General features: G+C 41.3%; 1 protein-coding gene across 3 annotated transcripts in view; it reads right to left on the bottom strand.

The window, feature by feature from the left end:
• The window catches only part of SPATA13 (spermatogenesis associated 13), a 121,322-nt gene that overhangs the window by 64,493 nt on the left and 30,684 nt on the right, over window positions 1-26,145 (bottom strand). For 2 of the 3 annotated variants that reach the window (XM_019530167.1, XM_019530170.1), the window contains exon 1: window positions 20,380-20,552. The exons of the other annotated variant lie outside the window; for it this stretch is intronic. In XM_019530167.1, the coding sequence (XP_019385712.1) occupies window positions 20,380-20,403 (24 nt within the window). In that variant the 5' untranslated portion in view covers window positions 20,404-20,552. Of the gene's footprint in view, window positions 1-20,379; window positions 20,553-26,145 lie in introns of those variants that run through there. 3 annotated transcript variants of the gene reach the window in all.

Genomic DNA, 26,145 nt, shown 5'->3' with positions numbered 1-26,145 from the left:
GACTCCATGATCTGTTGAGGTCCCTTCCGACCCTGGTATCCATGAATCTATGAAAAATAAAGAAGCCCATGCCCCATTTGTTACTCAGCATGTTACAAATTTTATGTGCTTTTAAATTCTGGTCTCCCCCTTCTGTATTATTTCAGAGACTTCCACCATTATCTGACATGCAGTGTGGCAGACTATTTTACATGCCTGTAATGATCTTGGAGAAGACACTCTCTTTTTCATACCAAACCGGCTTTTTCCCTACCAGTAACTTCAATTTGTTGTTGTCCCCATCCCCCACTTCTGATTTTCAATCCAGTCCACTTGTTTCAAAGTAAGTCCTTTAAATGAAGTAAGTCCCCTCTTAAGCATTTGGGAGGAAGTGGGAAGACCAAGAGCACTTTTCACTCTCCTCTCCTCCCCAGCATCCAAGCAGAATGTTTCTTGTATGGAATCACATATTTAAAAAAACAAAAATGAATCCATATGTTGTGTGATTTTACTTATTAAATATTTAAATTGCAGTAAGTCCCCATTGTTCCAGGTGTTGGCTAAACACAAATGTCAGACCATACATGCCAACTTCTTGGAGGAAAAAAGAAAGAAAAAAATAACACCTCCTCCTCCCTGCAAGAGAAGCTCCTAAAAACCAATACTTGATTCCCAGGTTACAACTCTGCTCTAAACATTGAATCTCATTAGGGATATTAGGCCACCAAAAGAACTGAACTGCAACAACAGCAGCAGCAGCATTTCAGCCAGGGTGGTGATTCTCGACCAGGGTGTCATACATAAGACACTGACTGCGCAGTTGTTACTGCACAGTCATTTAGTACTGTATTTGCATACATGTGCTAAATGACTGCACAGTAACCAGAGCTATGTTTGGTACCCTGGAGACAAGAAACATCAGCACACCTTGTGCCACTGCTACTTGTCCCCAGGGGAAACCTGTGCCATGTGCCAGAGGGCACATGGCAGGTTGCCCCAGGTTGGGTAGAGGAGGCTGGGGCCAGCTACTGTGCTGGCCCCAGCAGACTTACCTGGAGCCCTGGGGGGCAGGGAAACTGCAGCTGCAGCACTCCTGCAGCTTAGAGCCTGGCCAGCAGCCAGGGCATGGCTCTGATGGGCGAGGCTCCGGTTTTGGGCGACGTACACTGCAGCCATGTGTGCCACCCCACTTTTATTCCATGCAGGTTTTTTTGACCCTGGAATCTCTGGGAACAGAAGGGGCCTCAGGAGGTCATCTTAATCAACCCTCTACTCCCTGTCTAAACCAACCTAAACCAGTGTCTGTCTTACCTACTTTTAAAAACTTCCAAAAGTAGAGATAGGTAATCTATCCCAATGCTTAACTGCCCTGGCAGTGGGGAAATTCTTTCCGATACTCTTAGTAGGTGGACAGAACAAGCAAATGGGCTAAATTTGGATGGTTGAAATGGGGGTAACAAATAAATACAATCCTATCTATGGGACAGTTAACCACTAGCAGTAGCAGTCATAGTTCCCCACCTGCTTACCTATTACCAGGTTGTAGTCTCACGTGTGCATTACTGAATAAGGTGATAGAGGTTTTGGGGAAGGACTTGGAGAACAATGTGTTGGGTTTATGGATTTAGGTTCAATAATCCCATGAAGTAACATGCTAAACCCCATTTCTGACTTCTGCAATTTAATGGGATCAAAGTCTCCCCTTGCTTACATGCTGAATTTCTGGGAAATTTTGGTGAATGTTATCAGAGAATGCAACTTGCTATTAGACCCCTAACAACTTTCTGTACATTCTCCTTAATCTGGATATCCCTTTTTTAACTAGGCACCTAGAAATATACTATGTGCAGTCATACCAAGATAAAAAATGCCAGACCAAATTTATCAGCATATTTGCCAGACTTTAAAAAAGAAAACAATAAGGTTTATAATCGATTTTTTTGGTTTTGAAACACTATTCTATTTTATAGCAGAATATTTCTACAAAGCGATGCCCAACAGGTACAAGAAGCCAAAGTTTCAGTAAATAAAAATGTATGTTCCACCCTCCCACCAATACAATGTGTTATTCAAACTTCTTTAAAAAAACCCCAAAAAACCAAGATGCTTTGAAAGAGAACTAGTGGGTTTTTTCAGTTGTTCCTTTCTTGAGAAGATGTTATATGTCACTAGAGACTGTGCTAAAAGATGGAAATAAAAACTGAACAGCGCTTTTATAGGTTCTTCAGAGAAGCTGCACTCTACCCTATTATTTTCAGACTAATAATTTGACCCCTGCTGAATGACAAAGAATGTAATTCAATCAGTGATTGTCCTGGAATTGTAAACTGTGAGAGACTAAGTATAGCAATTAAGGAATAGAAGAACTACAAGAATAAATTCCAGATTTGTATATTCACAAGTTCATTAGTAATTCTTAAACAATGAATAAAACATATATACAGAAACAAAAACGAAACACTTGCCCGAGAAGTTTGAGCCCTTGATTTTTAAAAGAGGTTTAAAAGTGCATGTGACAAGTACTGAGAAGGATTACTTGAAGTGTAATACAGGTGGAGAAAGATTATAAAGAAGAAATGGGACACAGGAGAGGGGATATTATGGTAAGTTCTTTGATGCTGAAGGAGCTAGATAAATTAGAAAATTAAATGGAAGTTTTGGTAGCTGTTGATTTTGTAAAGCCACCAAAGTATATCAATGGCTATATATCAACAGCTCTAAACTAATCAAGAATGTCATCCTACTTAGTCTCAGGGTGGAAAGTCTGAATGAGAATATTTCTGTCACTTCGGGTGCGTCTACACGTTCATTTAAACTGGACTCAATTTAATGCTCATTAAGCTAATGCATTTAAGCAATTTTGGCAGGTGTCTACACGTACAAGGAGCTGGCAATAAAGTTAGTGCCAAGTCCTTGCAGCCCTGCCATGTGCCCATAGTGGCTGGGCAGCCCCAGCACTAAAGTTAGTGCCAGGTGGCATCTAGACATGTATTAATGTGCTTTAGCTAATCACACCTAAATTTAATACCTGCATTTGCAAGTATCAAATTTAGCTGTGATTAGCCTAATTTTGCCATTTTTAATGCCCATTAAGTGTGCGCATGTACAGACACACATCTGTAATGTGCATTGACACATTTTGTATATGAAAGGGCACTCCTCAAAAAGCAGGGGTGGGAGGGAAGAAAACCCAACTCCCACAGTGATGCTCATATATGAATGAATATGTAGTCATTCTTTCCCTTAATATTTTTAATTTTTTTTTAATGACAAGAATGCATCATAAAAGCATACAATGGTCTCAAGATATATGCACAAAAAGAACAAGAATGGGACCTTATTATTCCAGGAACTCCTGAGGAAAAACAAAATAAAACCCCATTATTTGGCATCACTCCACAAGTTGTGGAGCAAGGGAAGAACTACTATATCCTCACTGATTTCCAGGTAAAACACCTTACATTACAAGGCACCCTAATTTAACCACAAGTGTTGAGTAGCATTAAGACAACTGATTCTTTTTCATTAAAACAGTAACAAGCATCTTGTCAAGATTGCTTTACAATAATCTGCCAATGTTGCAATTCGGCCCTTCTGTTTGCATCTGCCATTGACCAGAGCTCTGATCCTTCAAGTGATTAATCCCATGGGAAAGAACTCTACCTACTGAGAAGTCCCACTGGGGGCATTCAGCAGAGTCATGCTCCCAACTAAAGTTAACAGCAGCTCCCTGGCTGGCTTCTGCAGAGGTAAGATCAAGTCCTTATTTTGTAGAATTTAAAAGTGAAGAACAGGAGCAGGTTTGTATGTGCAACTCCAAACCAACTTGCATGAATACACTGATTTCTTTGATTTTATATTTATGTTAGCTTTTAATGGATTTAGTCTGTTTCTATTTGTAACTGTAATACAGAAATAATAGAGCCAAAAGATATTTTGGTCAGCTTGGGATTCAAATAATTTATGACAGAAGAGTGAATCATGTTATTATGGAAAGTGTATGACAGGCCACTTAGGTGAAACCATTGGTCTTCATCCTTTTGCCCCACCTCGCCCCACCAGGAGGCCAGTTCATGGGCTGGATCAGCCTGGCATGGCAGAATTGGCCCTGTTCTGGCCCCTGCCTGCCCTGATCAGACCCCACACCATCCCTGCCTGGCTCCGCGTGCCGGGATTGGACCTCATGTCACCCTGCATACCTGATCTAGCATGCAGGGCCCTGCTATTTGCTCTGCAAGGTTCCCTGCGGATCTGGAAACCTGGCAGCAACAATCACTCTCCTGACGCCAGATTTTCAGACTTTTTGGCAGCCCTGTGGGCAGGATAATATGGCTCTGGGGGCTAGAACTGGCCCACAGGCTTGAGCAACCTTGGGTTAAACTGAACTGATTTTTTCAAGTTGACAGAGGAAAAAGAATATCAGAACCAACAGCCTGTCACTTCATATGGCAAAGGTTATATACAATGGTTCACAAAGGTTATACATATATCTATCCATCTCTCTATAAAACAAAGGATATAACCAAATACATAACAATATATAATAACAATGGTTACACACAAAGGCTCACTGGAGGCCAGATTCTTTTGTTGCTACTCCCTGGTCACAAATTTTATCATTTAAAGTAATAACCTTCTTTTGATTTTGCTTTGAAGGGTGTTTCACTGAGTTCACTTCATTTGGCAGAGAGATCTAATTTGGGGTGAACACAACAGCATAATGGAATGACGCCATTGGGGGTGGGGGTGGGAAGAAAGACCTTTGTGTACCAGGTTACCATTATCCTAGCTGAGAGTTGCTCTTACTCACCCACCTACACCATTGCAGCTGCATGCAACTTAATGATGGATTTGGCCTTTCAGTCTGGCTATTTATATCTCCATTGAGTCTGGCTGTGATGCTATTATTTGTTCCCATCCTCAAGAGGGACATTATTCAGACAGCATGAAATGAAGAGGTACTTTGTACTGCAGAAGAGCAGTTTTCAATAACTAGATCATTGTGTCCAAACATAAAGAAAACTTCCTGTTTCCAATTAAGAAGGCTGCATTCCACCTTTATCTGGTGACTCAAAGAAGTGTAAAAAGAAAGGGAAGAGCTGTGGAGATGACAAATAGACACAGGAAAGGGAAGAGAGAAAGTGATCAACTGTTTCAAATATCCTGTTCTGGAGAAAAATATTCATATGACTATTTACAAGAAAGCATATGTACTAGATTCCCTGTTAAATGGGAAGTACATTAAGATAACATAGGATCTATATGTCGAGGAGTGGGGGAAGGGTACAAACTGTACCAAACAGCTGGAGTTGGCATTTTCTTGCTTACAGTCATTTATATTCTGTTTCCTTCTTTTCTGCTTCATTCAGGTTCATACACCACACCCTTCACCAAGGTTTTTAATTGCCTGGTTGCCATGAGGTTTTTTCTCATTCACCATATTTTTATTTAAAAGTCCTTATTAATGGCTCTTTAACAAACTCCTTCACACCAGATTACCCTACCAAACTACTATCCCATTATCACATCTCTGGGAAAATAAAGAGGCTTTGCAATGTGCCCAGGAGGCACAAAAAAAAGAGCAAGAGACTGGAGGGAATTACAGAAAGGAGGACCACTCACAGAGGCTGTTTGGCACATGCAGTAAACAGTACTTGACTGAGACTGAATTACAAAGGACAGGTGCACTCCCTGAGTGAGGGGGACTGACTGCAGTCTCAATGGTGCTATTCACACATCATCCACAGTAAGGGGCATTCCACTTGTGCATTTAATCTCTATGGGGCTGTGCCTCCCACTGCCTTCCTTGTGCTGGAGGTGCAGATGAGTAGATAAACGTTGCCATCTTCCACCTACTGTGTATCCTTCCCACTGACCTGACTCTGCTTTATAAAGGGTAAGAACTGTTGCTCCCCACAATCCCATTGGTTCTCAGGTATACATACCAGGTCAAGGGAAAAGTGTCATCAAATGAAGTAGTTCAAATGAAATAGTCATTCTACTTGATTTCATAGATTTCATAAATTTCATAGATATTAGGGATAGAAGGGACCTTGCAAGATCATCAGGTCCAGCCCCCTGCCCAAGGGGCAAGAAGTCAGCTGGGGTCAAATGATCCCAGCAAGATAGGCATCCAAGTGTTTCTTGAAAGTTTCCAGAGTAGGTGCTTGCACCATAAATTATAAAAATATAAATATGTGTGAAAAATGCTATTAGTTCTTTTACCCCAAATGTTTACTATAAAATAATAGGGAAATTAAAGCAATGGATCTCTACTATTGAATAACTGATCCAGTGAGATGCCAGAGAAATTCAAATCTCTCACTCCACTTTATACACTGATCTATTCTGTCCTTTCACAGCATCTGATGAAGTGAACTCGTATTCATGGAAAAGTTGTGCTTATGTATCTATCTTATTTAGTCAGTCTCTAAGATGTATATCTTCCCCGCAATCTGCCTGACTTCAAACTAACTGGTTCTACTCTCTCTGCCAGAAGAATACCCAGCTGACTTTGGTACAGCTAGTTACCTTCAATCTTTCTGTGGTTGTTATCACCAATATGTTTTAGACAATTATAGGTTTTGATATGTGCATGGAAGTCATAGCAAAGAGTATTTCAAACTATTAGAAACAGAGAAAATGCAAACAACAAGGATTCTATACTTGATTCTGTGCTCATATGTTAGTAGAGCCACCGGGTTTTTTAAACTGGCATGATGAGCACTTTTCTTTGTTTAGTCTCTTTTTACAATGATATACTGCCTTTGCTATTATTTCACAGTCTAACCTGAAACTAACATTTGCAGACACATTTACTGTGCCAAAGATTCAGCTACAATCTCTTCCAGGTTACTATTTATATTCCAATAAAAGAAAGTGGGGGAAGGAGAGGGACAGGAGGGCAGGGGAAAGAGACAGAAAGCAAGCCAGGCCTTCTTCTAATTCTGCCTTCTGATTCTAGCTCTACATCTTTGGCCTGTTTTGATTTGCTCTATCACAAAGTCTTACAACAAGAAAGAGATAGAAACAATAAATTCAGTGTACAAAAATTAAAGCTCCGGGAATTTCTATGAGGTAGAACAATTTCAAATAGTGGGGAGAGTTTTCTATAAAAATACTAAATGGACTATAAATATAATATAACTGAAAACTTTAATGATTGATGAGCCTATTATTTGGCATTCTATACTGTAATATATCATATTGCTTAATAACCAATAGTTTTATTCATTAGTAATGACAAAATCCCCGCCAAAATTTTCAAACTTGTGTGCTTAAAGTTAGGCAAGTACCTCTATATTTTGGCAGGAAAGTAAATAGTCCAATATTAAAGATGACATGTACGTATAATCACTACACATCTGTTCATTTATTTAACTGTCTAGGTATGGAGTTAGGTGCTCAAATCCATGCACTCAAGTTTCTGTAAATTTGGCTTTGTCTGAATGGCATTGGGAGATCACTAAGACGTAGCAAATACTGTGCATCTTATTAACAGTAGTCAAAGAATCTCTAATAATTTTTATTACCATTTATTCTTGGAAAGCAATAAAAACCATACTAGACTGTATGGTTCCCTTTTGTGATAGCTATATAAAATTTTACAACTGTACTAAGATAGCTCTTCGCATATATCAAAGACCACCTGGACTACAGCTCAGATGTTATTAGCAGAGGGGCAGATCTTTAACTGTTGCAAATGTCATTTATTTAATTTGTATGCCACCCTGCCCCCAAAAAGGTACAGCAAATTTTACAATAAAAAGAAGATAAATCATAAAAAACAGATAAATTATTAAAATAAAATAGTATATGATAAGACAATTCACCAAGCAATACCCCAAAACTTAACCATGCCTGCTAAAAGCCTGCCAAGACAAGACGGTCTTATAATGCTTTTGGAAGAAGTCCAGGCTTCGGCTCTGATGACCCTCAAGGGAGAGAGAGTTCCAAAGCTGAGGAGCAGCCACCAGAAAGACCTCCCATGTAGTTTCGTACAAAGGACCCGGTGCACAGATAGAACTTACTCTCAGATGACCTTAGGGGTCATGATGGAATCTAAAGTTCCTTTAGATACGTAGGGCTCAGACTATTTAGGGCCTTATAGGTTAAAACCAGCATCTTCAATTATACTCTGAAAGCTACTAAAAGCCAGTGAAGACCCTGGAGCACTGAAGGAATGTGTTCCTAATGACCCACTCCTATCAGAAGGCATGCCACCACACTGCTGCTGCTGAATGGTCCTCAAGGGCAGGTCCATGTCCATTGCTGTGTAGTCTATTTTCAAGGTTATGAAAACATAGATGATGATGGTCAGATCCAAATCTGAAAGAAAAGTGCACAGCCTTCTCACCAGATGGAATTGGTGAAAGGTACTTTAGGTACCACAGCAACCCAAAGATCTGGGTATAGTGAAGAATCCAGAAGCACCACAAGACAGCAAACCTGAGTGACAAGGGAAGGGTGAATCTATCAATGATAAGTGTTCCTATTACCACTAAATTATGCTCTACCTTGTCTGGGTTCAGCTTTAATTAGTTTGTTTGCAATAAATCCCTAATTGTAGGCCAAGCACTGGGAAAGGACTGAGACCAGAGGATCTGAGCTGCATGAAGGAGAGATAGAGAAGGCACTTCTCCACCACCACTTCACTCCAAATCTCCAAACAAACTTGCTAAGCAGCCTCACATACACATTGAACAAAAGGGATGACAGGATGGGACCCCAAAGAAAAGATCCTGAGGGAACAACAAGTACTTACCTGTCACTACCCACTGGGGACCTCCCAAGAAAAAGCAGAATTAATTAAGGGTAGGTCTGGGAATACCTATCAAGTAATGTAAATGTGTTATCCATACGTCATAGTCAACTATATCAAAGGCTACTGAAAGATCTTATAGGATCAACAAGATACTGTTTCCCTTATTGGTCTCCAAATCAAAGTTGTCAACCAAGGCTAGAAGTCTCTGTATCATACCCAGAAAGAAGATCCGACTGAATCTGATAGTATCCACATGTGCCTGGAGCTGTTGGGTAAGCACCTATTCAATTACCTTCCCCAAAAAGGGAAGTTTAGAAAAGAGACAGAAGTCAGCTGGGGAGTCAGTGTCAAGAGATTTTTTTTTAACAGGGCCTAGATAATCCCCGGTTTAAGACTATGTAGCATTCTGACCTCCTAGAAGGAGACACTGACATCCTCCCACCATGAATGGCTTCAATTTTATCTTTCTACCCCACTACTGGCTTTTGCAAACTAGAACTGGCTTGTAACCAGTTCACAAGTTTTCGCCCACATCCCTTCAACTCCCCAAACACATCCTCTGTATCAGTGTGTGGCAGTGATTGAAACTGATCCACATAAGCCAGACAAAACCAGACAAAAAACCTCCCCAGACTTGGTATGGTGGGCTAGCTGCTTTTGCCTGGCAAGTCCGGCTTAGAGAAGTACACTTCAGATTGGTGGAACATTTCCACGAATCAGGTAACAGTTGGGAGGGGCTTGCCTTCCCCCTGCTTAGAGCGATGGGGATGTGAGGATCCCCTGGACCTGATTGAAGACTGTGCTTTGCAGGTCCAGCAGACTTCAGGGGTAGGGCCTCTGGTGTAAATAAAAGCCCAGCATGCTCAGCATGCTGGACAGATGCAGAGAGAGACTCAAGAAGAGCAGAGCCGAGAAAAGCTGGGGAACTCTTCCCCAGTGGGCAGTAAGCCCAAGGCTCCTGAAGCCATCACTGGAGGTGCAGTCTTGGGAGCAATGCAAGACTGCTCAATCTGTTGACGGCGCATGGGGATGGTGCATGGAGACCCAGCCCTGGGAGTGCTGTGAGACCACTCGAGCTCATGCATCAGTCCATGCATCGGTGAATGGTTTGGTGCATGGAGCCCAGGCTTTGGGAGCCACAAGTGGCAGCTCGAGCCTACAGCCCCGGAGGGCCAGTGCCACATGGTGCACAGGGCAAGGGCCTTGGGGGCCACGGTGAGGCAGCTCAGGCCCCATCTCCCAGCAAGCGACCAGGTCCCATGGTGTATGGGGCAGTGCATGGGCCCAAGCCTTGGGAGCCATGGCAGGGCAGCTCAGGCATCATTGTGAGTACCCCAGGAGGCAGCCAGGCAGGGAGGTGTGCACATGGCGCACAAGGGAGTGGAGCCAGGGAGCAGCAGAGGCACTTGGGTTAGCCACCCGGCATAAAGACAGATGGCCAGCCATCAGGAGCTGAACCCTCAGTGCCCAGAGTGGGGCACAGGGTGGGAAGGAACCCAGCCATGCGGAAGAGGCCTGGAGAGGTGCTCCAGCAGAGGAGACCCCATCGAGCTGTACCCTGACCACTGCCACCTGAGGGAGCATGAGTCATTGGGCCCTTCGGTCCCACAGGGGAAAGACATTTGGGGCAGCAAACCCAGAGAAGGGTCTGGGTGAGCAGTCCCCCCACCTAGTCAAGGCCCTAAAGGGAGGGGCCCCTGGTGCTTCCTGGACACCCCCCCTCCCAAAGGGATCCCATTGGAAGGAGGACTATGTCTTGCCATGGGTCAGAGACTATATTAAGGAATAGATGTTATTAAGATTGTTCATGTTTGCCTCTTATATTTTGTAATTGAAACATTGTATTGTGATGGGTAAATAGTGTTATTTAGGGTTTGACCTTGGTTATTGGTTAATGTTTGCTGTGTAAATATATGTATATAATATTTAGTTTTGTTTATGTATATTATAACTCAATAAATTGTATATAGTTAAGAACTTGGGGCTTGGGCTAACGCTATAGAAGAAAGAGGGATCCACTCAAAATTCTGGCACCCCCTCCTGCCTACCCATCCCATCCAACTGAGAATAGGGCACACCCTTGGGTGTACCTGGGTTACATTAGACTCTGAAGTTAAACGTGCCATATACAAGTGATTTTGTCTGCAAAGTAGGTAGCCAAGTCTTCACAGCAGATTCTGAATGGCTCAATTTTCAGGTGGCAGACAATCCAGATTTACCAGGCCTCTCATCATCTGGAAAAGTTTGCCAGATGGCACTTTTTCAGATCCCATAGCAGAAAACAGTATCTTTGTTGCTGCCACTGTCACAGCATAGTCCTTTGAAAAGGTTCTATACTGCAATCCAGCATCTTCAAGATGCTTCAGCTGTTTACCCTCTTGCTTCAACTGCTTTGGCTGTCCCATATACCAGGGGAATCCATGCCAGTATTTCAAGGGAGGTGGATGCCTGGGTGCCACCATGTCTATTGCTGAGTCAATGTGCTAATCTACAGTTGGACCAGGCCATCAACAGAGCAGTTGTCAAAGTCAGTGGGACTATCTCGCAGAGAACTCTGGAATCCCACTAGCTCTATGAGTCTCCAAAGGAAAAATCATTTCACTGGTCCACCACAGCAATAGGGACATCTGGGGACAGGGATCTGCACCTTTGGAAGCTAGTAGTCTAACCATGTCAGAGGCGTCTTAACAACAACCCCAGTGACTGGAACACCTGTTCCTAGGCAGGTGCAAAATATTAAATTCAACATGTGCTCTACAACTTGTGTCAGTCCAGTTATCTGGAATAGCCCTATCATTGTCACAGAGGCTTCAGCCCTAAAGAACCAGCCTTGGCGTGGGTGTTGAAATCACCAAAGAAAATAAGTCTCTGTGTCCACAGGCCCCTGTTACTAAAAAAGAGAAGGCACAGCACAGTAGCCTGGCTATGTAGGTAGGAAGCAGCTGGGCCAAGGCCAGCTGCATAGCAATATGCTAAAGGAGGTTGTTCCTACACTCATTAGCTGGAGCATGCAAAACAAACAATGGTGCACGAAATATGAAAGAACTAAAGTTAGTGACACTACAGGTTTTATGAATATAAAACCAGACATCCAAGCACATTGGGAGGAGCTTAAAAATATTATTCACAAGGCATGTGCTGAATCAACTGGATAGTCCACTTACTGTCACCAACATTGGTTTGACAAGAACAATCAGGAAATCCTAGCACTTATCCATCAGAAGAGAGCCGCATTCTTTAGTTGGGAAAATGAACCCTCCAACCAGGAAAAAAAAGAGGGTTACCATTGGTTCAAAGCTGTAATTCAGAGAAGGCTACCAGACATCAAGAACCAGTGGTGACAAGGGAAGGCCATGCAGATCCTGAGTTTCACTGACCAGCATGACATAAGAAGCTTCTTTCAATCAATAAAAGCCATCCATGGGCCACGTTCCAACGGTTCAACCCCCTTGCAACCGCAGGATGGCTCCACCCTTCTCACAGACAATATATACATCAAGCAATGCTGGAAGGAGCATTTCAAGACTCTACTCAACTGTGAATCTGAGGTCTCAGCTATCACCATCGAGTCCATCCCTCAACACCCTGTAACAGAACTTCTTGCTGACCCCCCCATCCTCCAAGGAAGTCTGCCACAGCATCACTAAGGCCAAGAACAATAAGTTGCCAGGCCCAGACAGCATCCATGCACAGGTCTTCAACGCTGGTGGAACAGCACTAGTGCAAAAATTTCACTAACTTCTCATCAAAATTTGGGTTAATGAGTTAGTTCCACCTGACTTAAAGAATGCCAACATTGTGACCATCTTCAAGAAAGGGAACAAGTCAGTGCATGGGACCTAATGAGGCTTTGCCCTCCTTTCCATTGCCAGGAACATTCTTACTCGCATCCTTCTCAATTGCATCCTCCCCCTAGCCAAAGATGTCATTCCAGAATCCCAGTGTGGCTTTACACCATCTCAAGGTACCACCAACGTGATTTTTGTTGCATGACAGATCCAGGAGAAGTATAGAGAGCAACACCAGGAGCTGTTTATGGCATTCATTGGCCTAACCAAGGCCTTCAACTCTATCAATCATGAAGCCTTATGGAAGGTACTAAGTTTGTCTGTCCACTGAAGTTCATCAGTGTCCTTAGCCTACTCCATGACAGGAGAACTGCCACAGTCCTTTGCAATGGATCAAAGACAGACCCACTTACCATCTGTACTGGTGTCAAGCAGGGCTGCATCATCGCCCCAACCCTTTTTTCTATCTATCTTGCTGTGATTTTGATTCTCGTCCATGACTACCCCTCGTCCTGGAATTGGGGCTGGGTATCAAATGGACAGTCAGCTTTTCAACTTGTGGCACCTTCTCAGCAAAATGAAAGTTACCAAAACTGGCATCACAGACCTTCAGTACCCTGACAACTGTGTTATCCTCACACACACTGAGACTGACCTGCAGTCCACCCTTGACCTTTTTTCAGGTGCCTGTCACAGCCTGGGACTCTCCTTTAACATTGGGAAGACCAAGTGCTCCATCAGCCTGCCCTCTTCCCCCACAAATTACCATTGGTGGAGAACTACTAGAAAATGTTGAGCATTTACCATACCTTGGTAGTCATCTCTCCCAGTCAGTCAGTCTTGATGTAGAAATCGAACATAGGATTTGCTGTGCCAGCATATCCTTCGGAAAGCTGTTTCACTGTGTCTTTGCTGACCAAAATTTGCAGCTGGAAACTAAGATCCTGGTCTACGATACAGTGGTTATCCCCATGCTCCTCTATGGGTGTGAGATGTGGATGGCATATTGAAGCCATCATAAGTATTTGGAATGGTTCCATCAGCATTGCCTCAAGACGAGCCTTTGCATTAGACAGGAAAACCACTAGACCAATGCTATCATCATCTCTGCAGCTAAGATAATCAGCAATGAGGCAGAGATCATGAAACATCAACTCCGCTGGGCTGGCCACTGCATGTGGATGGCTGATACGTGTCTCCCAAAGCAAGTTCTCTTCTTTCAATTTAGTTGTGGTAAGAAGTTGTTCAGAGGAAGCACTACAAGGATTCCCCAAAAGTATACCTTAGGAAGAGTGGCATCAACCCTACAAACTGTGAAGTGCTGGCTGGTAATGGCACTAGACTAGACATCAAGCTGCACCCACTTAGAGGGGAACAGTCTTGCTCAGGAAGCCAAGGAACAGCAGAAGAGGAACAGAAGTGCACAACATCCTGGCCAATAGTTTTGCCCCCTTGCTCCCTCCTCCCCCTCCTCCAGGCACCACTTGTCATATCTGTGGAAAAAACTTGCAGAGCACAGATTGGACTCCTCAGTCACCTCAAAACTCACTAGTAATTCGCCCCCTAGCAGACATCATCCTCAATAGTGAGGGATAACTGGTATATATGAAAGAACTAAAGAAGTCAATGCCTCTACAGGTTTTATGAATAAGCAATGGTCAATTTTAGGACCAAGACTGCATACACATTTGTTACTTGTTAATTCTCTCAAACAGACAACGCTGATCTTATGTGAAAGAAAAATACTTAAAGGAGCTTACATATACATATATGGGCTGGCTTTATTTATACTGCATCACAGTTTGAAAAGACATCTCTTAAACTAATTAAATAATCAGTAATAAAATATGCCAGACAAATTGAACCTACAGCTATTTCATTTCAGGCAAGCTATATATGGGATTGATGTCAGTCAGCTCATCCTGTATTATAAGAAGGGTTCTCCGTTCTTCCTTCAACTACACTCACATAACCCCCTATGATTTTCATGTGTGTATACATGTCAAGGACTCTGATCAGGCAGACCAGCCTGAGCCAAGTCCTGAAAGGGACTTTGAGCAGGCCAAGTACCTCAGCAGCAACACTTGCAGCAAGCCTCAGCTAGAGACTTCTGCCCCATTTCAGAAGTAGTGAGCATCCTGATTGGCTGTGGGGAGTGCTTTCTATCCATCTAACACTAGCTGTGGACTTGGGTTTACAGACCAGTTGATGGTTTTTCTGTGGAAAGCCTCCTGCTTCCTGGAGATTGGCTTTGCATGTGAAGCACCAGGCTAGGATACAGCAGTTCTGGGTTGTAGTTTGGAGTGGTTTTGGGTGTTGGGAAAAAAATTCATTATGCTTAGGTGGTACTCAGATACTCTGGGGATGAACATTATAGAAGAGCCTCTATATAAACGAAAGTGATCTTTGGCCTCCACACATCTATGTCAAAACCAAGGCAAAAATGCATATTTTCAAATGATATTTCACATTAAGGTGACTGGTACAAGACACGCCCATTCAATTAATCTTGTTGCTATTCCATTCATCATCTTTAAACTGGAGTGTCTGAACTTGACTAATTTATGTCTTGTAAAAGCATGGTATGTCTGGACCTTTAAATTGCAAGTCTCCTTGCTACCATAGCTCATTTACTCTGAGCCCTGTCTGTCTGTAAATGCTCTAAATAATGGAACTTCTATTTTTGTCAGCAACTGTGTCCCTTTCAGAATGCCTTCTCATTACATCTTTAGCCTAAGGTTTGACAACAACTGTAGGACACACTTCTCACAGAATCGGGGTGCCAGTAATTTAGAAACTAAACCAATAAGGTCCAAAGGTGAAACAAATAGCACTGCTCCTATCCCAGGACTGCTAACTGCTTTAAATTGTGCCCTGGGACTCCTAGGAGTGCTCCAAATGACCAAATTGTCTTCTGGATCCTAACCTATCAGGACATATCTCTGAGACACCTTCTTTTCTGTGGTGATTGTTTCACTTGTCTACAATCCCCTTACATTACTCCACAGATCCTTTCAGCATCACCTCCTTCCTTGTGCTAAGCAACCTTGCTCCCTTAGCTCCACACAGTCTCATTGAGGGTTGAGGCAAGTTGTTGGCCATTAGGGCTACACAAAATTTTGCCGGCAGTTTTGTTTTGATGCTGTTTCAACTTGTTCCATGCTCAAAACAACAAAACCAAAACAAAACAGAGAGCTTTGAAACAGCCTCAAAATGAAACGAGGCAAGTCGAAACATTTTAAAATTTTCAAAACATTTCCAGTTTCGAAGCTCAAGCTGGGCTTGCCTGCACTGACCCAGAAGCCCCTGCACCTATCTCCTTGACAGCTGGCAGACTTCATGGCCTCTTAGAGGCTAGCATGCCTGCAGTTTTCACCCTGCTGCACCTTAACACACACAGTGTCACCTATGTTACCAGTTTTGCTTGTCAGCAGCTTGAGGTGCAGTTTCCCTCAAACCTCTGCACCTATCTCCTTGAAACTTGGCAAGCGTTGTTTCCTCAGCAGGGGCTACCATCCCTGAAGTTTTGACCCCACTGTGGCTTACCACATACACATGACGTGAGTTTTTTGCTTTCAAGAGTTTGAGGTGGAGTTTCCCTGAAACCCCTGCACCTATCTCCTTGAAACTTGGCAGACTTCATGCACCATTCCTGCAAGTTTCATTCAAATCTGGCCAGAAATTACAAAGTTATAGGCTGTTTCAAGCTTCCCCATTATAGCCTATGGGCTAAACATCGAAAGAGCATCGAAGCAGCAAAACTGTTTTGGCAAAACGAAATGGAACAGCAGTTTTGAATCAAAATGGAACGCTGTTCTATCAAAACGCAAGTTGAAATGGAACGGTGCTGTTTTGCCCAGCCCTATTGGCCATCTGGAAAATGAAACTTATCAGCCATTTCTAGCATCTAAACCCTGGCATGGGACTCCAATTAATTTTGTGTAGGCTTAATTTGCAAACTATCAAGAGTGGCCTAAACAGGAGACACCATCAGCAAGTATAAGTGCAAAGTTGAGAGTTGAGAACACTGATTAGAGTGGGACCCCAACTTCCACACCCAAAATACAGTAATGTCAGGACAAAAGACTTTTATGTGTTTCCTTTGTAAAATACTTCCCCTTAATTATGTGATAGAAATAGTTCTATAAAAGAGTTATTGTGCCATATTTGAAGGTTAACGTCAATCTTTAAAGAAAAAGGAAATATTTTAGTCCTGCTTTACATACAAAGCCTAACTCAACCTTAATTATTGCATTGCTACAATGTCTCCATGTGTATAACCATACATGTTCACACACATTATCCAATGCAAATGAACCTGTAAGAATATTTAAATCCACTCATTTTAAAGCCTGTTTTAATCATGGTTTCTGAAACTGTGCAGCACATGGCTTTTCTTTTTGACAGTTGCAATTAGAGTATGTATAGCACCTGCTCAGCTGAGCCACTGCTGACACCCCCTGTCAGCAATTGGTAATTTTGCTTGCATAGACTTCGGCATGTAGAAAAGCTTTAATTCCAAACCTTATGAAAGTCTTAAGGCTCTGTAAGAAAATACATTGGAAATATTCTGCTTTTTTCTTGAAAGAGTGAAATATTGTGAAACTGAAGATTGAAAGTGCATCATGACAACTAGACATCTCAGCAGACTCTGAAATTTTCCTGAATAGTTCCAAACCCCCCAAAAAAATAAGTGTTCATAACACAACACTTAATTTGTTAGGAAGTCTCGTGTAATTCAACTGCTTAAAAAGTCTTTAAGCATTCAGTATTCAACATTGTTGAATCACCATGTTAACTTGTTCATATTGCAACCCAAGAAAAAGTTACCATAGCATTCCATGTCTGTGTGTTTCAAACATTTAACCAAACAACATATAAAATAATGTAAAACTGTGCTTGAAAAAATAGCTAAATTCGAGCATTATATTTGACAATGTTCCAAGGTATTTAGAAGAGTAAAACTGGGTAAGGTTTTTGTTTTCCCAAAAGAACCTTCTTTTTCCCCCTCGATCCTCCCCAAAAAACCAACAAAGAACAAAAACAGGGGTTAGTCATTTACACTCAAACCCATTTTGCTGTAAGCAATGAAAAGTATTAGGAAAAATATTTCAGGTTTGAACTGGTATTGAACTAGAGGAAAGGCAAATCCTCAGAGTTTGCTTAAAGTTAAATCTCAAAGCACTGAACTTGGGGTGTAGGTTGTAGTCGTGTTGGTCTAAGGACACAAGCAAACAAGGTTCTTTGGGTAGATGTGGTATCTTTTATTAGACCAACTAAATAGCTGGAAAAATTGTTCTATTAAGATTTCAGGCACAAACACTCTGCTTCAGGCATAGGGAGAGTTTGTTTGCATCAGTTTGTTGGTGATTTTTTTAAAGCAACATTAGCATGCAAAGTCAAACTAATTTATACTAATAGGAAAACTATTTTCCCAGGGAGAATATTGGCTAATTAGCCAATTTTCTGCCACAGTACTCTTTCATGGAATCAGATAGTGACTTAAAGTGAAAGTCTTTGGTAAATACTTCTTTGTTATCAAAAGCCCACTGTGTTTACATAAACTTCCACCTACTTCCCAATTTTCCTTTCAGTGGCAACACAGTCATTTTAACTTCCTACAGATGAAAAGGTTAGTTGCTAGATTAGCTGATTGTGCCTTAGGTGCACAGAAGCCTCTTTAAATTACTACTGTCTCCTACTCCTCTCCTTTGTCTCACTACTTTTTTACTTGTGTTTACCCACCAGAAACACCGTACAAACCTGACTGCTACCCTTCCAAAAAAACTAACAGTCCAAACAATGCTCTCTCTTCCATGTACTGCCATCTATATTGACTTCAGTTAAAGCAAACCATTAAAGTCTTGATCTGGCACTTACATATATGAGAAACCAGTCACATGTACCCCAGTGCTTGAAGTTACTTATATAGTCCAGTGCAATCACCCACATATACTAGCATTTGCAGGGCTGGGGCAAAAATAGTCTCCAATAATCCAATATTCTGAACAGATACAATCATCATCACAGAATATATTTAAACTGAACTGAGATTTACCCCACAATATCTAGAACAACCAGTGCTGTTTCTATACTAATGTCCATTTTGAGTCACAAAAGACAGCAGTGCTCAAGCTATTTTCCCTGACTAACTTGAAGTGCAAGGCTGCTGCAAAACTGTGTTTTTGTTTCAGCTTCTAATAATTCTGATTTCTAAAAGTCATCTCTAAAACAAAAGGCAACTATTTTCTCCACATATTTTTTAATTGATGGCAGTGCCACTTACTGGTGAATGGAGACAGCTCCCTTTTATGAGCAACTTTCTTTCCTTACAAACTCAGTTTAAAACCCATTAATTAAAGGGGAAGACCCTGATTTTTCTTGAAACATTGAAGGATGGTAGGCTTTATTCTCATGTAAAACAAGGAAAACCAAGTTTGAGATCTTAGGATCAGATATGATATGGTAGAACCTTTTTCTATACTAGCTAATCACAAACCTACAGCTTCATGGGCAGAGTTCTTTGGAAGAATTTCTATACAACTTGTAGAGAAGGAAGGAAGGATAAACAGTCTTGCTTGCATACGCTGTGCCACATCCTGATTCCAGGAATGAAAATCTGAATTTTACCATTAACTTTAGCTGGATCAGGAGTTGAACTACTACTTACTTCTCTTTTTTTCTGTTTTCCTAAATGCAAGCAGTCCATCTGTTTTCAAAGTGCTATTTCATCATTTTGACCTTTTAAAACATTTGTTGTGTTAACTGTCTCTTAAATCTGCAGTGAAGAACTGACATCAGGGATGTAACTCCCATGGACTTTTATAGGTTCAGAATTTGGCTGGAAGGTAGAAAGCCAGGTCCAACTCCCTTTAAAGCAAGTAAAGGACTCCTAGGGTGCATGCCCATCAGCAGGAATGTGGATTTCTCCAGGGACAAATAGTAGTGGTACATATCTGTGCTACTTGTCCCTGGGGATCACCCCTGCACGTACGCTCTGACGCGTGGCAAATTGCCCCAGATGGGGAATGGGAGGTTGGGGCCAAAACCTGGGCTGACCCCAGCAGCCTTACCTGGCGTACTGGAGGCCTCCCAGGGCTGCAGCAGCAGTAATCTGGGCACGTGGAGCCTGGCCAGCAACTGGAGCATGGCTCTGGCCGGCCAAGCTCCAGTTTCAGGCAGCGCATGGTGCTGCCATGTGCACAGCCCTGCTTTTCTCCACCACAGATTTTTTTGATGCCAGTGTCAAAAAAGCCTGCTGTGCTGTAAATTAGCACCATGGCGACCATGTCCATATGTGGTGCATGTGGTTTACGGTACCACAAATGGGTCTGTGGTGCTGCAAACTAGTCTGGACGCATCCCCACTGGCTTTATCAGAAGTTGGATCAGACTGGGAGAGCTCGCATCAGCTGGCACAAACATGTTCACTTGAAAAACAAAAAACAAAAATCTTTTCAGGAACTAATTGAGAAAAATATTTCAGGTCTTGGGAATGGGTGGCAGACATAGTTCCCAATAAGCCTTCCACTTATTTCTGATCTCAGTGCCTTCTGAACCATTTTAGCCATCTATGCACTGAAGAGTTTGCACTTGAATGATATATAGATGCAATCATTTAGAATAGACAAGTGTTCTAATTAGATCAGTTTTACAGGTAATGTATAGCCAGAAGAACATTGTTCTCTACAGCGGTACAAGAAAAGAATGAAAATAGCAGTCTCCATCTAAAAGCCAGACTGAATGCAGAATGCCTCCCAAGAAGCATGCTTTTCTTTGAAATGCCTTAGCCCTTAAAGAACTCTGATAAACGTTAAACATAAATGTAATTGATTAGCATTTCACATACCTCTGTGCTGAAGGTTTCCAACATCCGTTAATTAAAAGACAGCTGTTGTTTTAGATGAGTGCATGAAAATCCTTTGCATACACATATTACACAGCTACAGTACAAATCTTATTCCACTCTAGAAAATCTGTTTGGCTTTTGTAAGCAATTGCCTATGTTGCCTAGGTGTTTTGTTCAATCCTGCAAGATGCTGGGTGCCCTGTATTTCCTTTAATACTAGTGGGAGTGAAAGTGCTCAGCGTCTAAGAGATGTAGTTGCTACCTCGCAGGATTGAGCTCTAAGTTAATATATAACAACTGGCTCCACAGCCCAGTGTGAGATCAGCAAGTTAATCATGTACTTACAAACATGAAACAATAGGAGAAACTAGCATAATTTAGGCTGGCATTTCATTAAAAATACTTTGTTTAAAATATTCCTGTGTATGATATTCCTGTGTGCTTGTTCCTAGCAAAAAAAAGTTTGGGGAATAGTCTGGCCAATGTAAAAATTGGTGGAGAGAAAGCAGTGCATTTAAAAAGACTATTGCGTAAGTTAAGCATAGATATTTAGTTAAATATTGTGCAGATTGTGATATGGTTTTGTTGGCTCATAGTCTACCATGGGAAAGCTGCATTTGACACTGGCAGATCAAGAATGTCACATGCCAAATGCTCATATGAACAATATATAAACAGCAACAAGCATTAGTGGTAGGCTTTGCAATTGTATTTCTAATATTCATACTCAGAAAATAATGGCTGGCTGAAATAAAGGATGACTCATCACAGTAACAGCCATGTGAAAGAGAAACAGGAAGAAGTAAAAGTTTGGGTCTTCATTCTGGCTTTCAGGGCAGCAAAGCACTTCAGGAAGGTAAATGAATGTGTCCTGGGTATTCCTGCAGTAGCAGTCAGATAACAGAGCTAGCACTGTACACAGACAACTAGCTAGCTGCACCAGTCATAATGGTGTAACTTGCACATCGCTACTGATGTATGGGAGAAGTGGTCATAGTTTGCTGAGCAGCCTAGACAGAAAACTTGGGGGCTGGTTGGCTTTATAGGCTAGGCAAGCATTCCATTATTTTGTACTCTTTAGCCATAATGGTAAATGTATAATTGTCCCTATTTTTCAGGGGTGTAGGTTGTAGCTGTGTTGGTCTGAGGACTTAGGCAGACAAGGTTCTCTGGGTAAATCTGAAATCTTTTATTAGACCAACTCAAATAGTTTGAAAATTCTTCTTTGCAAACATTTGGGTACAAATTCCTCAGCCTGATGAAGGGTATTTGTACCCAAAAGCTTGCAAAAAAGAATTTTTCCAATTATTTGAGTTGGTCTAATAAAAGATACCAGATTTACCCAAAGAACCTTGTTTGCCTAATTGTTCCTATTGCTTCTAACTGGTATAGTTGCAGAACAGTTTGAAGCTAATCATACCATTTTGTATGACAATAATTGTATTTGAAAAAAGATCAACTGTGGTACTATGACCTTTCCTCCCCAAAATGGTTACAGTAGGTCCCATCTTCTTTTCCACAATTTTTTATTTTATTTAGCAGCAGTGAGAGTGGAGGCAACATTTCCTGATACACTGAATACAACAGAACATATATTTCTTCTCTGTGGAACTCTTTTTTATGTTTCATCTCAGGGAGAATTGTTATTTTGATGTAACACTAAAAAAGTAGAAATTTCAGGACAATAATGGCTTTATGTCCCAAATGAACTTAAGTGGCAAAAAAATTAAGAATTTGTACCTGAATTCCACAGCACGGTTGACAAATACTTATTTTTATTGTAGCAATAGTCTCTGCTGTTGGCAACATGATAACAAGAAATTTACTGAATGTGAGTTACTGGTTTGAGACAAAGCCCACTGAAGACAAAGGGAACACCTGACTTCATCAGGCTTTGACCATGAACCACACAAGAGGTCCCCCCATTTGATGAAAAATATTGTCATATTTTACAAGAAGAGTCAAAACATTTTCTTTATTCTCAAGCCACCAACCTGCCTGCTTGTGAAGTTGAAATGTGAGTGTTAATTGAGATAATGAAGTTGTGATGAAGCAGATGAAGCAGACTCCTCTACAGTTAAACATTTTACAAGAAAATGAAATTCAGATAAAACTGTAAGGCATAAGGTGAATTCCCAAGAAGGTCACAGGCAGGAAGAAGTGGAGCATGAATCAGACCGTAAAGGAAAGAACTGAGTATTCAAACCCATAAGCCTACAGATTTCCTATACTGCTCCTCATTGGAATTACTTAGGAATGGTCCCATGTTCCTGCTGGTGACAAAAATATACTGATAGTCTCATGCTTAGGAAATCAAGCCCTGGTATAGAAGATCTCCTAAACTTTTTAAAGATGTATGTTGTCTATTTTCCCAGAGAAACACAGCTCAATCCTATGGAGTCTTCGGAGCTCAGCAAGCAGAATAGCCTTGATTAGCTTCTCTGCAGTGTCCTGTGAGGTAGGAAATAACACCTATAACTGCTGTTACACCAGTCATCTTGGGACCTCAAAGCACATCACAAACTTTAATAAATAAATCCTTGCACCTGCCATGTGATTAAGGCCTTATAATAGAAACGGGGAAAGTGGGTCCATCTACATGTATGCATTATGCCTGATTAGTTACTGTGCAGTAATGCATGTGTAGACACGTTATTGCTCAGTAACACTGTGTGTGGACTGACTTGGGACTAACTTTAGTCCCAAGTCAGTTCACACACAATGTTAATGTACTTTAACACCTGCATGTGTAGACACTGGCTTATTCCCACTTACTGCACAGTAAATTACTGCGGCAGTAAATTTAAGCTAACGTAAATGCACATATAGACACACCCAGTGATGCACAAAGGCTAAGTACAGATGGTTAAAGAACCTGAGGTTGAATTGATTCCATCTTTGCAGGTGAATCTAAGATGGATAGATTGAACCAATAAGCAAGTAAATAGACTTTTGATTCTGGAAATGCAGTCATATGCCTGCAATGGCCCAGGCCAAAAGCTGGGAGGTGCTAGAGCACACCTCCCTGCTGGGCTGGAGGAGACAGCTTGGGCCAAGGCTAGCCCACCCACCTTGCAAGGGGGTGGGTGAGCTTGTGGGGGAGGTGCAAAGCATCCTGGGATGCTGGGAGACTGTGCATTAACTGGAATCTAGAGGGGATCTGAGACAGAAGTTCAATAAACCAATTTAACCTAAAGAAGTCTTATACTACATCCATCCAGATTTATCTTAAACCAGTTTCACCCATTTTGAAAGTGATTTATGTGCACTGAACTTCTGTTGTGTTACAGATTTGAATTGCTTTGTGAACACTTATACTGGTTTATGTTTAATTTCTGTCCGTAGCCAAAAAGGCTAAGGTTCACATTTGCAAAAGTTGCCTCTAATTTTGAGTGTTCCAGATTTGGGGTTACCAATCTGAGACTCTGTCACCCAGAAACTGGGGCATCCAAACCCAGGTAGAGTTTTAAATATTGTGGCTTTTAGTGACTTTTCCTAGAAAGCCCCTTAACCCCTTAGAGAGGCTTGAAGAAAGAGTGAGTTGCACAATCAAATATTAAACCCAGAAGTCCCAGCTGCTACTTACTGGCTGTGAATTCTCTTCCTACAGCTACACACCTCCATTCTTTTGACTTAGTCTGATACTAACAGTTTGGTTCCTCTCAAATTAGAGCCAACAGGCAATGGCAATGACTCATTTAAGACTGAGTCAACATGAAGCTGTTGCTAAAAAGGGAAAGGTGTCTCTCTATTTGTCTGGAGTATTACCCAGAGCAAGAACAGTTGACAGCAAACTTGTTAAAAGATCTAATTTGCAGTAAAAACTTTATTAATTTAATTCAGCTCCTTCATATATTTCATGGCTGCCTAAGAGAGAAGTAACCAAACCAGTTCAAAAGGGTCTAAAGAAGGTGGGTTAATCAATCATTCTGCATAATCTGCTCCAATACTTGTCAAGAGGTCAGACAGAGCTGAAGGGCCTGGTTTTCATACTACAATTACTATGCTGTTCTGTTCTATTTAGGTTCACATCCCCATAGTCCCTGAGCACCTTTAATCTGGCTTCAGTGAGAAACCTAAGCACACAGTGAATTAAACCAAAGATATTGCAAATGGAGGTGGCTGTGAGATAGTTTTTCTGTCCGATGAGTGTTTTAGAGATTTTGAAATGTTTTTTATCATCTCAAATTATGGCAAAAATTTGTAACTTCAAAAATTTTTTAAAACCAATAACGTTAAAAGGAATTTCTTAACATTTCTTTGCAAGTTCAACCATAATTTTAAATCTGTTAAAATCTGTATTACATTTTTAAAAGAAAAAATAATTTTGAACTGAAAAGCACAACTTTTCATTTAAAAAATGCTCAAATAGCATGCTCCTACAATCTCAAATTGTTTAAATTATTTTTCAAACTTGGAGATCCATCCAAGCTAATTCTTTTCCACAATCATTTTGTTGTTTTATCAGATAATTTCTGGTCAGTTCTAAATGCAAACTCCCATGATGTGTTTATTCAACTTTTACTTGTAGAACCATGTTCTGAAAAGAGCTGTATGCATTTGCTCACAAGGTCCTGTCTATAGCTCTAAACTACTCAAGACAAGATGTGAGAATTTGGGGGGTTCATCTATGTGAAACTCAGGTTCTCTCTTTCATAACAGGGACTGAATTTGTTTATTTATGTCAGATGGCAAAATCCATTTTTGAATGTGGGGCTTATCTACCTTTTGTGCTTTGTTTATACCTCCGAGGGCTGAGAACACATGGCTAACTACAGAGTCATTAAATCTTAAGGACTGGCTATTCACATAGAAAACTTCCTTCCATTTGGACAAAGAGCTGTCTACCATTGAGGGCAAACAAGGTTTTCTTAAAACTGAACTTACAGGAGGGTGTAGCTAAGCAACAAGTTACCTCCAAGGGGATTTTGATCATTTGATGAAGCAGATTAGGGGAGCACTTGAAAGTTGACTAGTGGTTTGAAAGAGGAGAGCCCCACATTAATAATAATAAAAATCTGACCTAATTTGAACAAAAGGAGCTATTTCAACCAGAAGATCTTACAACACCTTAGCTCTCCTGTGAATTATGAATTTTCATTTCTACCTAGGAGAAATTTTACAATCTTTGCATTCTCCTATGCCTGAGGAAGGGTGTGTGCACCCACAAGCTTGCAAATCTATTCTATCTATCTATCTATCTATGTATATTTAGGGGTAAGAGAGTAAAGAAAAACTCAGATTCAGACTCCTTATTCCAGGAAGGTTGAGCAGAAGACCAGACAGACACTAATGGCAGGTACCAGAGAGACAGGAAGAAGGGACTAGGAGCAGAAGCAGAAAGCTGGCAATAGAAATTAAATTATTGACATCCTGCAGGACTTGCACTCAAAGAATACTAGAATGAGGAGGAAACTGAGGCAGGGACATGTATGTAACTGGCTATTTTTTGGTTTTGAATATTTCTTGTGCTATTTAAAGTAAAGCATGATCAGTTTCTGGAACCCTTAAAACGTCTATGCATCTGTTAGTTTCACTGTCACATGTTACTAAAGAGGTGGCATGTAAATACAAAGTGCCACAAAGTTAAAGATTTGGGAAGTGGTTAATTTAAGCTACTGATGAGCCCCAGGATCAGTAATCCTGGGGACCTAGGCCAATGATCTACAAGATCCCACTTCTAGGAATGGGTAGCAGATAGGCAGCCTGTGCCCAGGAAATAGGCCAGTTAGACCAAGAACAGAAACAATGCTGCAGCATACATAT

Source organism: Crocodylus porosus, unplaced genomic scaffold, assembly GCF_001723895.1.
Source record: "Crocodylus porosus isolate Cpor-Errol unplaced genomic scaffold, CroPor_comp1, whole genome shotgun sequence".
Lineage (NCBI taxonomy): Eukaryota > Metazoa > Chordata > Crocodylia > Crocodylidae > Crocodylus > Crocodylus porosus.
The sequence above is the reverse complement of the archived record's forward strand: the minus strand, read 5'-3'. Positions and strand labels throughout refer to the sequence as shown.